General features: G+C 36.7%; 1 protein-coding gene across 19 annotated transcripts in view; it reads right to left on the bottom strand.

Annotated features, from left to right (window-relative positions):
• Positions 1-16,573, bottom strand: part of ANO4 (anoctamin 4) — a 402,861-nt gene that overhangs the window by 205,732 nt on the left and 180,556 nt on the right. For all 19 annotated transcript variants that reach the window (XR_011994944.1, XR_011994946.1, XR_011994947.1 and 16 more), the window contains one exon: positions 15,492-15,683. Coding sequence is in view for 14 of the 19 variants with exons in the window: in XM_072724685.1 (XP_072580786.1) it covers positions 15,492-15,683 (192 nt within the window). In the remaining 5 variants the exon portion in view is untranslated. The remainder of the gene's footprint in view (positions 1-15,491; positions 15,684-16,573) is intronic.

Genomic DNA, 16,573 nt, shown 5'->3' with positions numbered 1-16,573 from the left:
CAAGATTCTACAAATTTTTAACAATTGTTTTTTTGTTAGAGAACAGTGTAGGAGTGTAAGAAGGCACAAAAGCAGCAACATAAAGGAGGTATTCAGGTCAATATAGTCTGCCTTTAAAGAATATTTAATGCTTAAGATATAATGAAAATGTGGGGAAATGGATATAAGGATACAGATAAATTTGTCTTAAGTATATATATATTTTTATAAACATCATTTTATATGACTAGAAAAAAAGACAGAAAGAAAACAGTCCAAATGGATACACATGCTATTTCTCACCTATAAAATTATGGGTATATTTTGCTTTATTCTTTATCTTCTCCATGTTTTTTACAGCAAACATAAAATATTGTTATAATTTCAAAATCATCGAAAATTCAGATTGTGGCAGTGGAGAACATTAATATCTGGAGTTCAGGATTCAAGACTTAAAGACTACAGATGTTAAGCCAGTAAGGGATTAATTTAACATAAAATTTTCTAAATTAATGCAATTCTTAAAATATAGAAGTTAAAGAGCTCCAAAGTCCAGGATGCAACAGTATTTATGGTAAACTGTAAAATCACATTTAGATTCCCTAAAATATAAGGTGATTTCCTTCCTCTGCTCTAGAAGAAATATGAAATACACTTTCATAAAATGCAATATAAGGGGTATGGAACTTCTGGCAGGAAGTCATTCATTAAAGTCCAACATGACAAAGTAGGGGATGTTGTAATACAAGGACTTCTGTAAACTTTCCTAAATAGAAAGTGATCACTTCTGCAAGGACATTTTCAAATGAATCCTTCAAGGTGACAATCTTTACCTTTAGCACATACTGCCCAGTGAACATGACAAAATACTTCAATACAAAAGTTCTATGTCTACTTTGAACTTCTAATATTTATTTGTTAGTTCGATAGTTTTGATGTGATTTCTAAAAAGTTGAAAATCAAAGCTCTCTCTACAGTCATAGGTGCCGAAGACTTTGAGTCAAAACACAAAGCTCTTTTCAGAGGCAAGATGGTGAAAAGGTCATGGTTTCAAACTGATGAAGATTTAAAATAAAATACAACTTCACTGGGCCTCAGTAATTGCCATGCAACCTAATGTAATCCCAAGGAAACTAAACCAGTAAGTTATATTAAAGAGAGAAACTGAAAACAGTCCTGAAGATGTGGAGAACATAATGAACAGTTTTAAAAATCAAAAATAGCCAAAAATTTGTGTTATTTCCAAATCTGCTTTGAGCTTTTCTCATACTCAACTGAGTGATTATACTCAAATCTTAATTGTGATTTTGTTGTGTGAAAGTTGAAAGTAGTTTCAATTAAAAGTAACCTCGATGACTGCTTACATTTAATAAAAGATCTTCAGCTGAGCAAACAATATGTTAAAAATTCATTTTAGATGTGTAACTGGCTTACATAGATTTAGCTAAATGTTTATATACAAAATGAACCAAAAAAAGAAAAAAAACAATCTCTAAACAGGAGTCTCGATTAGCACAAATGTCAGTGCCTCTCCCATTCTATCTCTGTCTATAGAAATCCCTTTTTACTTTTAAGGCTCATCCTAAATGCTCCACTTCAGGAAGCATTACTTGATCCTAACAAGCAAACACCATTTTCTACCATTTTTTTTTTATCTTCTGTAGCTACCTATATTTTATCTTTTCTATGGCACATGTTTTCCATCAAAAATAAGGTAGGAAAAGTACCGAGTACAGACACAGACAACACGTGAGCTCCTATTTTTTCCCATCTAGATTTCTTCATCTCTAACACCATCAACTAGACTGTAACAAAATGGAGGCCTGGGACCAAACTGCAGCTACATTTTTATCTCTTACAGAATCTAGATGAAGTCCTTTGAACAATTAAATTAGACAATTAGGGGCAGCCCGGGTGGCTCAGCGGTTTAGTCCTGCCTTCAGCCCAGGGTGTGGTCCTGGAGACCCGGGATCAAGTCCTCACATCAGGCTCCCTGAATGGAATGGAGCCTGCTTCTCCCTCTGCCTGTGTCTGTGCCTCTCTCTCTCTAAATAAAAAAAAAAAATCTTAAAAAAAAATTAGACAATTAAGCTCTTATACTGCAATTCCATGTTATTAGTAACAGTGGCTACAGACTGAGAAAACATCCCAGTTTTCTTTTGTAGTCCATCATTTTAAGGCAGCTTGATAAGTTGCCTATAAACTATGAGAGACATATTCTAGATCATACATTTAGTTTTTTGTGAATTCTTCTCAAATCTTGTCAAATAATAAAGGAAACACTGAGGTACAAACATATCAAAGCTTATAATGAAAGTCAATAATTGAGTTGTCAACCTTATCCCTTTCTCAACCCCAAACCTATTCCCTTAGCACAAATACTCTCCAGAATTTGTTTTTACTTCTTTTGGCTATTTCCATGTAGGTGTTCCATTATCTTGATCAATTTTATATATTACTTATTATTTCCTGCTCTAAGACCATATAAGTTATATTACTGTCACTTCCTCTAGTCCTCCACGCACCCCTCCAATCACTATTATTGTTATATTGCCTTAGTTTAATAACTTTAAATGACTTAAAATTCAATTTCTTGTTCAAATATAGATAGATCTTATATTTGCAAATTAACATAAAGTGGTATAAAAAGCAGATTCTGACATTACATTGACCTAAATTTGAATTCCATTTTTTATGTGGCCCTGAGCCATTAAATAATGAGCCTCATTTTTCTTATTTATAAAATGGAAAGAATGAAATTTTTGAGAGGCTCCATTAAAAATTATGGGAAATAGTTTACATATATGCAAATATGGCTCATAGTGTTAGATCATTAGGTGATGATCTATTTTCTGTCTCATCTATCTAGTTTTAGAGGACATATGCCATCTCTGCAAAATGAAGGCCAATTCCAAGTTGAGGGTCTAGACTAAATAAAAACAATGCATTAAAAAATTCTGTAATTGAACTTGGAATAGTTATTTCACGTTGAAACAGAAATAAAGAGAAGTGTGACAAGTCAAATCTTACCCTTTACCATGCAACACAAGGGATGGGGAACTCTATAAAGTAGGCTAAAGGGGACAATGGTATTTTCTGTCATTTCCTCATAATTAATGATGCTTGATCTGAGCATCTGTCTATATTGTATTTATATTCTGCAAATAAAAATTGGCAATTCCTGTCCTGAGAGGCATTTTTAATACAAATTGTCAAATGCAACACTTTTACAGAATGGAAACAGTGATATATCAAAACTTGATATAAATATCTAAAATAAATCCTCACATGTAATATTTTTGAACTTAATAGACTGCAAAAAAACACATCATTTTTGTAATTTAGAGTTTGTTTTCAATTCCTGATAGTGAATTCAGTGTTTCTATGACAGTGCTAAGATGAAGAACGGTATTAAGAAGGGGGAGAGGTACATTCTGTCTTCTTTACAAACATTCCCTGCACTACACAGCATTCAAGATATATCTTTTAAGAAGGAAGAAAATAAATTCAGTTCTTCTCAGGGATCTGAAATTGGAAACTCTAGATTCACATGTGGGATCTTCCACTGGTTCTAGAAAAACTTTCCATCTCTGTGTCTTAACTTCATTTACAGTGCTTACCAAAAATCTATTTAGCATGCCATAAGCTAAAAAGGCTTTGCAACAGAGGATGCTTTGTAAGTGCTATTGGAAAAAGACACAGGAATTGTTCATATTAGTGTTGCATCACTATAAATCTAGTGACATTGCAATATCATTCTCTTACAAAAGAAAGCTCAGCATTAGAAGAAATCAACAGACTACTTCACCCACACCAGTCACTGTAAAAGCTAAAGATATTCCTTCAAATGATTAACACTGAGTAGTTCTATGGACTCAATTCTGGATAGAGTCCTGAATGGAGAACCACATTTGGCCTAATAGGGTTAGATGTTTTTCAGGTCTAAAATGGAAAAAAATCATTCCAGTGCTTCAGCCAGTAATGTCTGACTTTCAACAAAATTGTTTCCATGTTTCTCATGATTGTCAAGACAGTAAACTGCTAAATTATAATGCATCCTTGTACTAGAAGTTCCAAAGTGGGCTTGGAAATCAGAGCTGCAAATCTCCAAAAGGCAGGAAGGATTTGTGAGTCCTGCAGGCAGGGCTCCGTTGGGGGCAGAGCGAGGTGGTCTTCCAATTTTCCAGCTGTTGAGTTCTGTTGCTATGATGACAGGCATTCTTGCAGAGGAAGGGAAGAGAAAAACTCAGGATCAGGAGGGGTTGTGGATTAGAAACCATGAGACCTTCAGCATTACTATATTAGTTTATTCTCTTAACTTGCATGAGAAATCTACAGAAGAGCTTGAGATGAATGTACAAAGAGTATGGCCTTGCAAGACAATAGGAGTGCTATGGTTCTGTCCATTTTGAACATCACCTTCACCTCTAAGGAAATTAAGCAGTAGAAGCTTACTATTAATATTAACTATCTACTACAATTAAGGGCTTGGGTTGGGGTTAGGTCACTTGTTATATGATCTTGAGTTACATTGTTATTTAAATCTCTCCAAGCTTCTTAAATATAAAATTTTTGAAAAACCTTGGGCAGAAGATAGAGTCTTATGTTCCACAAAACACAATCTTTGTTCCAGAAATCAATCATTTGGTTTTTTTCTTGTGGCTGCCTATTTTACAGCTTTCCTTCATTCATTTTGTGCGTTCAAATGGTTGTGAGAGATTCTTCAAAAAATTCTCTCTACAGGTATCACATAAGTTGAAATATGTGTATAGGTCCCTCAGCAAAGGGAAAAGAAAATGCATATATCTAAGCAAAGAATTTGATATATATTTTTAGAAAACACAATTTTGTTATTCAGCAAATGAGAGCAAGGAGCACAGATACCAATGCCCAAAATAACTTGTTTTCCTAAGCACCCCATATTTACTAAACTCACATCACACATTAAAAAAAAAAAACACTTAAAGAGGAAGAGATTCAAATGAAGGATGATTAGTGTTATTTCCAAATCACAACACTGACTGTTCTGAAAGACACAGCATTCACCTTCAACGCAATGAGAAATAAAACAAAAGTCCAAAGTAACTTCTATAGGTTTTCTACCACATAATTTCAAAGCCATGTGGAAGCTCTTATCTTCCAGTCACATGAAAAATCCATTTCACAAATAAAACAATTATGTAATTTCACCCAGCTTCATATCTATTCAGGAAGAGTAGCCAGGTTCTTTAGGTTCAACTTCAGCCATAACTCTCAATGTTTGTTTACAGATAAAGTGATGAGAAAAACAAAATTTCACATTCAACTAATTCTCATCTTCAAGGGGAAAAAAAATGACAGAGCTGGAAAAAAAAAACCCACACTTGTAAGAAATTAAAGACATAGGTCTTAGGGTGTACCAATTACTAATTTTGTACTTTTGGGTAAGCAATTTCATTTCCTGAGCCATAGTAAAATAGGAGTAATTCTACCTCATGGGATGCTGGAAGAACTAAGTGAGGTATAGGAGAAATATTCGTGAAAGTCCTTTGGAAACAATGAAGCATCATTCAATGTGATGTGGCTATATCATAATTATTATTGTTATAAAGAATGCCATCCATTTGCTTTTTCCTTACTTTTTCCTCCTAAACCATGAGTTGAATCTCAACTTTCATTTTGACAGAACTAGAGATAAGTCAGACTTTGCTTGGTAAGAAAAACACGAGTCTTTCATTTTTTAAAAAGATTTTATTTATTTATTCATGACAGACGGAGAGAGAGAGAGACAGAGACAGAGACAGAGACACATGCAGAGAGAGAAGCAGGCTCCCCAGAGGAGACTGCGGAACTCAGTCCCGGGACCCCAGGATCACAACCAGAGCCGAAGGCAGACGCTCAACCTCTGAGCCCCCCAGGACTCCTGACACAAGTCTTTCTCGGCTTTTCAAAAAAATCTCTCCTCCCTGCTCCTTATCTTTCCCTGTCCTCCTCCCCATAGTTCCTGGGACTGCTGTTTAAGATGTGTAAGAGAACATGAAAGGCATCTGCTGAGTTCTGTTTCTTAATTTGAGACCAGATCTTGACATGAGGGCCAGAAAGCAATTGCTAAAACTCAGGGAAATGGGAATGTGTTTCATAATATTGGAACTAGAAAAAGGAAGAATTAAAACAAAAAATCCCAAAAAACAAAAAACAAAAAAACAAAAACAAAGCCCTAACGCTGAGTACAACAAAAAAGAAGCTACAAAGTTGGAGCATCGCTTTTATAGGTTTTTCCAGTGGAATCTGACTGGTCCCCTCTTCAGTGTGGTCCTCTTATGCTAAGGTCTGAACTAGTATAGGGCTGGTAATTTAAATTTTTCCAAGGCTTTGTTATCCTAAGTCGCTAGAAATATATTGCCACCAAGTTGTTTGAAGAAGGAGGTAACCTCAGCACACTGAGTGAATCAGAGTACCTGATGTGGAATCCTTCCTCCACCATTTACTGGATGTATGTCCTTGGGCAAGGTATTTACCTTCTCTGTGTGTTAGTTTCCCCAGCCATGAAATAAGGATAACAACATGAGATTATTTGGATAATTAAATGAGACAAGGAATGCAAGCAGCTTAACAGTTCTTGAGGTTGACAGTATGGTAGAGACCTTAACAAATTGTAGTTGCAATTTTATTTATGTCAAACACTTAATACCTCTGTATACAGACAGAACTACAGACATTCTAGCTTCACTGGAAAAAACAAAATCCTCACATTTCTCTTTTGAAATCAAGTTGTCCCAGCATTTATTTAGATACCATCTATACATAAGGGAAAAATAATCATGCATGAAGGGCTGCTCGGATTTTAAAATTAAAAGATAAAAGGAATTGTGTTAGAAGTTATTTGGGAAAACCATGAAATGTATCAGTAAAAACACCATTTTACAAACTCTAAAGGAGAATAAAGGACTGATTCTGGGCTTGATGATATTCCTCTGGGACTGTATGATAGGCCAAATAGATAAAGGAAAAGCAATAGAGGAAATATTTTAGATTGCATAGGCTTGTAATTCTATTTTATATGGCACAGTCACTAAATTGAAATGATATGATCTATATCCAGTAAGTTTTACAGTTTCAAATTCAAAAAATTGCAATCAATGCTTCAGTTTACTCTGCTCTTAACCCTCATAGTCCCAAGCTTGGTGCTATTTAATACTTCTATTATTAGCCTATAAAGGGGAATAGAAAATAAAATTCATTAATTATGAGTGGCTAAAATATAAGGTCAAATTGAAATCAACACACAAGAGAAACATCTGAAACAATGAGAAAAATGAAACCACACAAACACGAGACAAAGTTAAACAGCTTGTGTATCAGTACAGCACAGTAAAAACATCATCCCAGCACAAATTAACAGGGAAAACTGCTCTGTGGTACAGTGACTGAGCAAGAAAGGGTTCTGGGTGGCAGGGGGGTGGAAGGGGAGGTGGGCGGGGGGTGGGGGTGACTGGGTGATGGGCACCAAGGGGGGCACTTGATGGGATGAGCACTGGGTGTTATTCTATATGTTGGCAAATTGAACACCAATAAAAACAAATTTATATATTAAAAAAAAAAAGAAAGGGTTCTGGGACATATTCACTTACAGGCTTCTGAATTTTGTCTGTGATGGTGAAAACAAAAGTGATCACTATCTATTTATTACTGTGCACCTACTATGTGCCAAGGGTCATACTGAGCATTTTACATTAATGAATTAGCTTGTCCTAACAATGCTGTATAGAGTTGCCAGACATAGTAGTACATAAAAATAGAGTACCCAGCTAAATTTTAATTTCAAATAAACAATTTTTTATTATAAATGTGTCCCAAGCAATATTGGGAAATACACCAAAGAGCCTTTGCTGTTTATTTGAAATTTACCCGTGAGTGCTGTATTTCATCTGGCAACTCTAACACCATGAAACAGGCATTCATATCCTCCTTTTGCTGCTGAGAAAAGTGAGATTTATAGAAGTTAAGTGGTTTTCCCAAGTCTGCATTGCCAGCAGGTAACATATCTGGGTTCAAAATCTCTAACAAAGCTTGATTCATAACCAATACAATGCACTGTCTCTGTTACTATGTTCTCTCCTACATATGAGTGGCCATCCCACCATCTGCCTGTTGATATTCTGGTTGACCTTCAAAGTCCAATTTGTAGACTATATAACCTTGTGAATCATTCTTAAATTTTTCCCACTAAGAATATTCCCTTAACTGTATTTATACCTTTGTTCCAGCCTTTAAAACCGCTTGACTTCTATTACAGCAGATTGCGTATGAGTCTATGTAGTGGACATTTTTCTATGTACATTTCTCTCTTCTAATATCCCCTTTATTTCTTTTTGGGGCAATGTCTTTTCCTTGCTATATGTAGCCCAGGTGGGAGGAGAAATTAAGGGGTGCTACAATCCAATTACAACAGCTGAAGGGAGAAGTCTTCTGTTCTATCTTTTCTTTCATCACCACCTATCCAGTCAAGGGAAAGGTATGTGCCCAATAAGACTCTCTCTCCCAAGTCTTTAAAACTTGAGCCAAATAATGCAAAACTAAGACAAATGGTAAGGGTTCATTCATTTGAGATAATCACATAATTCATTTTGGTTTCTGCTCCTTTTCCAAGGCTGGTTCCATCCATAGGCTTTCCATCCATATCCTCCAGATTTAGATTCCTGATTTGCTTGGATTAAGTACTTAGTTTCAATTGTTTATAAGCAAAGAACCCTGACTGATTATCTCTTTGGACATGACTGTAAGCTCCCTAAGGTCCATGTGTAATAGAGTTCTACACCATTCTAGTCCCAAGGAATTATCTTCCAAATAAATATTTGTTTGTATGTAGTAGGGACTCAGAAAAAATTGTAAACTCAAAGGGGGATAAATGAATTGAAGTTGTACAGGGCTAATGTCATAGAAGATCAAGAAGACTTTTGTTTTTTCTTTTTGTACTTCACAACCAGTCTGAGTGAGCTTTTAGAAAGCACTTTAAGAATTGGGATTATTAACTTTTAAAAAGCAGATGGATCACTTAATAGGCCTCAATATTACTAAAATATCCATGATGTTTCTAAGATCTATGACTCACTACAAATAAGTTTGAGAGCTCTTTTATAATTTCCCAACAGAGAGCTATGATCCATTAGTGTAAGTATACTAAAAATAAAAGGATGTAACTGAAGTCACATCTATCTTGAAGAATAGTTTTAAATATACATATTCTATAACAGGCTTTTAATTATAATTTGTTCAATATAATTTTAATTGTAATTCTGTGCCAAATAATTGCCTTTATTTGTATTTTCTACCATTAACCAATACCAGTAGGGTTCAATATCTATGATAAGATTATGGATAAACATAGTGATATGTTAAGGTGAGATCAGTGACTTGAGATATGCTAAATTATCTCACACTGACATTACACCATGAGCAAATACCTTAACATTTCTTTAAATTTTTATTACATTGATGTCAGTGTAGGATGTCAAGTAAACACTGACTTGACTCTACCTGGGTCAGACATGAACAGAATACTCTATGTAATTCTGGGCACTGTACATTCAAAGAGGCAGAAATTGAATAAAATGGTTTCTAACAGCAGAGTGGGTAGGATAGTAAACAATCTGAATACCACATCACTGAAGGAAGCATTGAGGAAACTAGGAAATGTGTCAGTTGGCAAATAGCTCAAGATGAGTTTTTAAAGGAACATCGTTTGAAAGAATTAGATTTAGTCTGTGTAACTTCAGAATGCAAACCTATACCCAATGAGTAGAATAGATTTCGACAAACAGCAAATAATCATTTAGTAAACCTTTTCTGAATAAAGCATGGGGTTAGTGGAGATGGAAAACATGAAGATAAATGGAATACAATTCCTGCCTTCTAGGAGAATGATGAAATCTAAAAAAACATATGGACTTTGATTAGGCTTCCAAATTCTGTAGAAGTACTAGGAAGTGGGAGACCAATTCTGACCAGTGAGATCTAGGAAGGCTTTTGAGAGGATATGGAATTGGGTTATGTTTTGAGAAATGAGATGGGCTAGGTAGAGATTTACTGGGGCAAAGGGCATTTCCAAAAGTGAGAGGAGCTTATTTGAGAAATAGTGAACAGCTATAGATGGTTATAGTAGAATAAGGCAGGCTGTGGTACAAAAGATAAGTCAGGAATCATAGAGGGAGGTTAAACTGCAGAGGGCTTGAAAAGCTGGACCCCCAAGCTTGCACTTTCTTCTGGAGAATCATAAAGATTATTAAGTAGAGAAGGGATAATATTACTGGTCTTCTTTGGTGGAACACTTGCGGATGGTCCAGAAAAATAAAGAAAGCTGTGGAAGGCAATTGTCCAAATCTCCCTTCCACTGGGCCCTACAGAATATTCCTCTTGTCATCAGTCTTTCCTCAGACTGTTTCCTTTATCATCTTGCTCTCATGAAAGCCTGGCTCTTCCAGAGCTCAATGTTTCCCTGGGGCTCTTTCCCATGGTACTATTTTTCTCCCATTGTCTTGACACCAACAGACCTGGAGAGGAGGAGGTATCTTCCTTGTGTCTTAATGTCACCTTCAGACCACTGGTCTTCCCTCTTCCCTCTTCCCTAAACATCCCGGGTCTTGAATCTCAGGTTGTTATGTCACCTTCAGTCCTTCATCTGCATTTTCTTGCTGCCTCCAGGTCATGCTCTCTCATTTCTAGGTGAGGTCAAGTCCTAGCTTATTATCCCTCTTCCAAACACTATTCAATTCTTGATAGTTTCAATATCTATATAGACAATCTTTCTGAAACCCTGGCCTCTCAGTCCCTGAGAATGGTTTCCTCCAATGGTCTTGCCCTCCACACTATTAAAGCCACACATTTCAGACCCTAGTCTAGACCTTGCCATTATTAATAACAGCAAACTCCCCCATAATATCAGTGCCACCCACTCTCTTATAACCACTTCTTAACTTTCTAGCTCTTCTTCTCCCTACCTTAAACTTGACACCCTTTCAACCCCTCTGGAACCTTCCACCAATTATCCTATCAATTCCCCACTGCTCCTCATTCCCTTATCAGCTTCACGCCCCTCTTTACCAAGTTTGAATCACATAACAAATTATTATCATTCCCTCTCATGCACCTTTGATTGTTTCTCTCTTTCCCTAATTCCTTGGGAAAACCACAACCCTGACTAAAATGTAATTGTCTATCTATTCTATGTCTTCATGGATGTGCCTAAACAAAGTTAAAGAAAAACACACAACTGTGATGACCTGTCCTACTTTAATTTCATGACCATGAATCTCAGACAGCCCTTTAATGTGGGCTGGCTGGCAATCATATTTCCCCTGTCCATACCATCTATCATTATAACATCTCCCTCTCCAAACAAGGCTTTCTTCTCTTTCTCAGTGATGACTTTGCTCCCCACATTACAGATAAAGCTGACACAGTAGGAAAGAACTTTTTCGACCCTCATCACACTGCCAACAGCCACACATACTCTCCCTGCCCATCTGTAATGATAGATAATTTATTCATAATTCTATTGTGCAGAGCTCTCCTCTCTAACTGACACCCACATCATGAATTCTCCCCTCTTCTGAACATCATAAATTATCTGCTGAAGATATGCTATTTTGAAAAAACAAAATTATCCCTTGACTTACTTCTTCTCCAGGCAGGGCCTTATTTTCTTCACTAGCCTTCATAGCAAAACTGCTTTTAAAAAGTTGTCTATATTCACAATATCTAATTCATATCCTTCCATTTTCTCTTAAGCCCATTTTAATCAAGGTTTCATCCCCACCACTTCACCAAAACTGTTCTTATCAAAATCACCATTGATCATCACTTTACTAAAATCAATGGCCAACTCTTAGCTCTCATCCTACTTGACGTTCAGCAATATTTAACCTCTCTTCTTGATAAACTTTGCTTCCAAAACATGTAATTTCTAGTTTCTCAACATCCCTGATGGTCATTATTTCCTGATCTTCATTCTCTCCTACCTTTACTATCAGAGTCACCTAGATTCCAGTCCTTAATCCTTTTTCCTTCTCCATCTTTACTTCTTCCATCTGTCATCTCTTTTCATCACATGGATTTAAAGACCATTTATATGTCAACAACAGTTGATTTTATATATCTTTCTCAGAATAATCTCTCCAACTCCAGACATGCTTATTTCACCAGCCACATGATCTCACCAGTTCTTGTGATTATCATGTCCACAATTGGACTTCTGATCTTGACCCCACTTCTTCCCTAAACCCCACCAAATCTGCCTCCCCTGCAGCCCTCTCATAACAGTTGATACAAATCCAATTTACTTAGGCCAAAAATCTCAGAACCATCCTTAGCTCTCCTTTCTCTCTTACCCGACGTCCAATTCACTAGGAAATCCTGATGGTCCAACTTTAAAATACTTCCAGAATCCAAATTCTCACTACCATTTCTGCTACTCCTAGTTAGAGCTACTATCATCCCTTTTACCAGACTGTTATGATGGCCTCCAATCTGACCTTTCTCCTTTCACCCACTCCTTCTATAATGTATTCTCACATAGTTGCCAATGTGGTCCTCTTAAAATATAAGTCACATCAGGGTGCCTGGGTGGCTCAGTCAGTTAAGCATCCCACTCTTGATTTTGACTCAGGTCATGATCTCAGGGTCCCAAGATCAAGCCCTACATTGGGTTCTGTGCTCAGCAGGAAATCTGCTTGATGATTCTCTCTCCCTTTCCCCCTGCCTGCTCTTGTGCTCTCAACAGTCTCTCTCTGGAATAAATAAATCTTGAAAAAAAAGTCAGATCATGAGATTCTTCTGCTCAAACACCTGTAAGAACTCCCACTTTTCAAAGAGCTCTAAGTCTTTATAATGCCCTACAAAGCCCTGCTTCATCTGAGCTATCTAAGTTGGTTTTCCCCCTCACTCCAGGCTCCGGGTTCTCCATGCTGTTCCTCAAACTTCTAGACTCACTCCTCATTTGCTGATGTTTCCCAAATACTTAAAGAGTGCCTGGTAATCTAATGGGCCTTCAATAAACATTTGTCAAAAGAAAGTCAGGTAGAACAATTAGAAAGCTATTGTAATTTGTCAATGATATCCCAATAAAACTGGGAAAAAATGTAAAATAAAGCTATTGTAGTAGTCTTAAAAACAGCTAATGAAGGTTCAGTTCAATCCTACCTTGCAAATTGAAAGTGCAAAGATAAACAATCCAGAATCCCTGTCCTTGAAGACCTTATGGTGGAGAGGTAAGTAATTTCAAAATGTTAAAAGATAATGGAACAAAACCAGGGCATCCTAGAGGGAGCAGTATGAACAAAGGTTAGGAGACATGAAATAAGATCATGTGTTGGAGAACTGAAAGCAAGTAAGTCAGATTAGATGCGATGATCTGGTTGATATGACTACTTGGCTAGACTACAGTTCCCCATTATTCAATGAACATTCTATATTCCTGTGAAGGTGTTTTGTAGATATAATTAGTCTATAATCAGTTGCTTTCAGTAAAAAAGGTTATCCTAAATAATCTGAGCAGGACTTATCAATTGAAAGGTCTCAAAAGTTGAAATGAGCCTTCTCTGAAGAAATTCCTCCTATAGACAGCAGCTTCAGCTGCACCCAAAAGTTCCAGCACATCATTCCTGATGGCCTGCTCTATGGATTTCAGACCTGCCTACACAGCCTTCTCAATTATCGAAGCCAATTTCTTGTAACAAATCTCTAAATATCCATCTTCTACTGGTTCCACTTTTCTGGTTGAACTGGGACTAATATACTAGAATATAAAGCTTAACTCAGAAAGGGGCAAGAAAGATGAATGAGAGGCAGTAGGGTTAGATTAGGAAGGGCATTTGTTTCTAACATACTCAGAGGTTTGGACTTTACCTCACAATCATCAGGATCAACAAGGTGATTGGCATGATTAAGGGTAGAGATGAATCACTGTGGATTTGATATAAAAGATATACTGGGACGGGAAGCAAGAGGTAGAGAGATGCTGATGGTTGGGAAACCATCCAAGTTACCTATGAGATAAACAAGAGAACCAAGAAAGAAGCCAGGGAACAGTGTTGTGGGGAAAAAGTGATGGTCTGCTCTGGTCTAGTGCATTGGAAGAGTGTGCCTCTCAGCATACTGTGATAAAAGGAGGTCACTAAGGGCCTCAAGAATATCTATGACAGAGTGAAGAATCTTGAAACCAGATTGTATTAGGTTCAAGAGTCGATGGGAAGTGAAAAAGAAGAGAAAACAAGACTAGATTATTCTTTTATAGGAGAAACATAGCAGAAAAAAGTTCAGTGTCAAATGAAAACAAGAAGAACAGGATAAGCTTAAACCTTCTTCAGTCAAAGGCATGGGAGGGGGAAGTGACAAGAATGAGGGTACACATTCTCCTGAGTGAGGTTCAAGTGAGGAGAGGTGGCCAAGGTCATACGTAAGGCTTGGTCAAGGATAGTGGGAAGACCTTCACTTCCTGAAAACTGGAGGAAAGAGAAGTAGGATGAAAGTAAGCAGAGATAAATTTGGAGATGAAGGATAAGGCATCTGCAGTAATTCATGCCCAGTAGCTCTGGGATAGCACAGTGAGGTTAGGACACAAGGTTATCAGTTGAGAGAAAAATGGTATGTCATATCGAGAGATGGAGGCTCAGCTTTATTTTTTTTATTTTTATTTATTTATTTATTTATTTATTTATTTTTTGAGGCTCAGCTTTAGATGGAGCTGGGTGGCCACCTGCCACAACATAACACAGACAATCAGGATCAGGTGACAGTTATACTAAAGGACTTCTGAACTGCCTTACAATTCAACGTTTCTATGAATCAGACAGGCAGAAACATGGCCTTATTCACTGATGTTTTCTCAGCACCCAAAACAATGCCTGGCATACAGAGGACACTTGATAAATTCACTGAATGAACAGAGTGAAGGCTTAGATGAGCTTCGCATCCAAACAAGCAGATAAAATCTTTTAATTGAAATTATCTATTTTAAATAGACTCATTTTAACATTTTTAAGAAATCACAGATGTTTTCCAGAGCCTTGAAACTTAATACAACTCCAGTCTTTGTCTTCATCTCCAGACATTATAGCCAAGGCAAGCCAAGTAACTCAGGTTTCAAAGTGGACATTTTTACCTTGATTTTTTTTCCCTGGACTATCTTAGAGCAAATTATCAAGAGAATGGCTAAATCTCTATTTTGTTTTATTATACACCAAGCTTTTTTGAACTAAGAGTTTGCTCAGATTTCCATTTAGATTCTATACTACCATAGGTAGAATGTAGCCTTAACCTTTTGACACATCAAGCTATTTCTCTCCTTATTGGTCTTGGTGACATTTACCACAGACCAAAGGGAAAAGAGGGAAAAAAACAAGACTTTTTAAAAAGGCAAGTTTAAAAAAATAAACATAAAAAAGAAAAAGGTAATTTCAACTGGAATAAAAACATAAGTCAGGCAATATTAGGTTGCTACCAACATGGGTCTCTGTGGAACATTACCCACACATTACCTGGATGGAAGACTTTGGTTTTCCCATTAGTGATTCCAGAAGAGCTTGCCTCCATTTTTATTGACCTTTGGCCTGGTGGAAGTGAGGAATGCCTGACCACGGGCAGGTGACGGGACCCTGGGCGGCTTGCCACACTTCGCCGTTGATGGATTTGCAAACGCTTTTCAGCCCCATGAATAGATAAACTTAAACCTGGAATGAGAAATAGCACCATTATCATTAAAGAAGTCAGTTCTGAATGGTTAAAATGCCAAATTATTTTCTGGCATGAAATACAGACAGCATAAGTAACTACGGTTCAAATACTCAAGGGATGCTAATAACACTAGAATTCTGATACTGATTGATTTTCACGTTTCATTATTCACTGAACATTATTTCATTCCAAAGTGGATATCCTCAGTTATCATGACAAGAGTTTTAGGAATGAAAATCGCATAATTTCAAATATTAAAATTCTTTCCAAAATTCTGGGAAAATATGCACTTATTTGGATTAGTTAACTGTTGCTGAGTTCCTAAATTGGAATTCCAATAAAAATCAAGCAATTCTTCTCTCTTTTTAAAAAATATTTTAATTCCAGTAGAGTTAATATACAATGTTATAGCAGTTTCAGGTGTGCAATATAGTGATTCAACAATTCCTTACATCACCCAGTGTTCATCACAAGTGCCCTCCTTCATCCCCATCACCTATATCACCCATCCCCCCACCCACCTCACCTCTGGTAACCATCAGTTTGTTCTCTATCACTGAGAGTCTGTTTCTTGGTTTATCTTTTTTTCTTTTGCTCATCTGTTTCTTAAATTCCACATGAGTGAAATCACATGGTATTTCACTTTCTCTGACTTATTTCACTTGGTATTATATTCTCTAGCTCCATCCATGTTGTTGCAAATGGCGAGATTTTATACTTTTATGGCTGAATAATATTCTATTATATATATCGCACCTTCTTTTTTAAAGATTTTATGTATTTATTCACAAGAGACACAAAGAGGCGGAGACACAATCAGAGGGAGAAGCAGGCTTCCCATGGGGAGCCCATTGTGGGACTCGATCCCAGGACCCCAGGATCATGA

This window comes from Vulpes vulpes, chromosome 10 (assembly GCF_048418805.1).
Source record: "Vulpes vulpes isolate BD-2025 chromosome 10, VulVul3, whole genome shotgun sequence".
Lineage (NCBI taxonomy): Eukaryota > Metazoa > Chordata > Mammalia > Carnivora > Canidae > Vulpes > Vulpes vulpes.
Note: the sequence above shows the minus strand (reverse complement) of the source record. Positions and strands in the feature narration are given on the sequence as shown.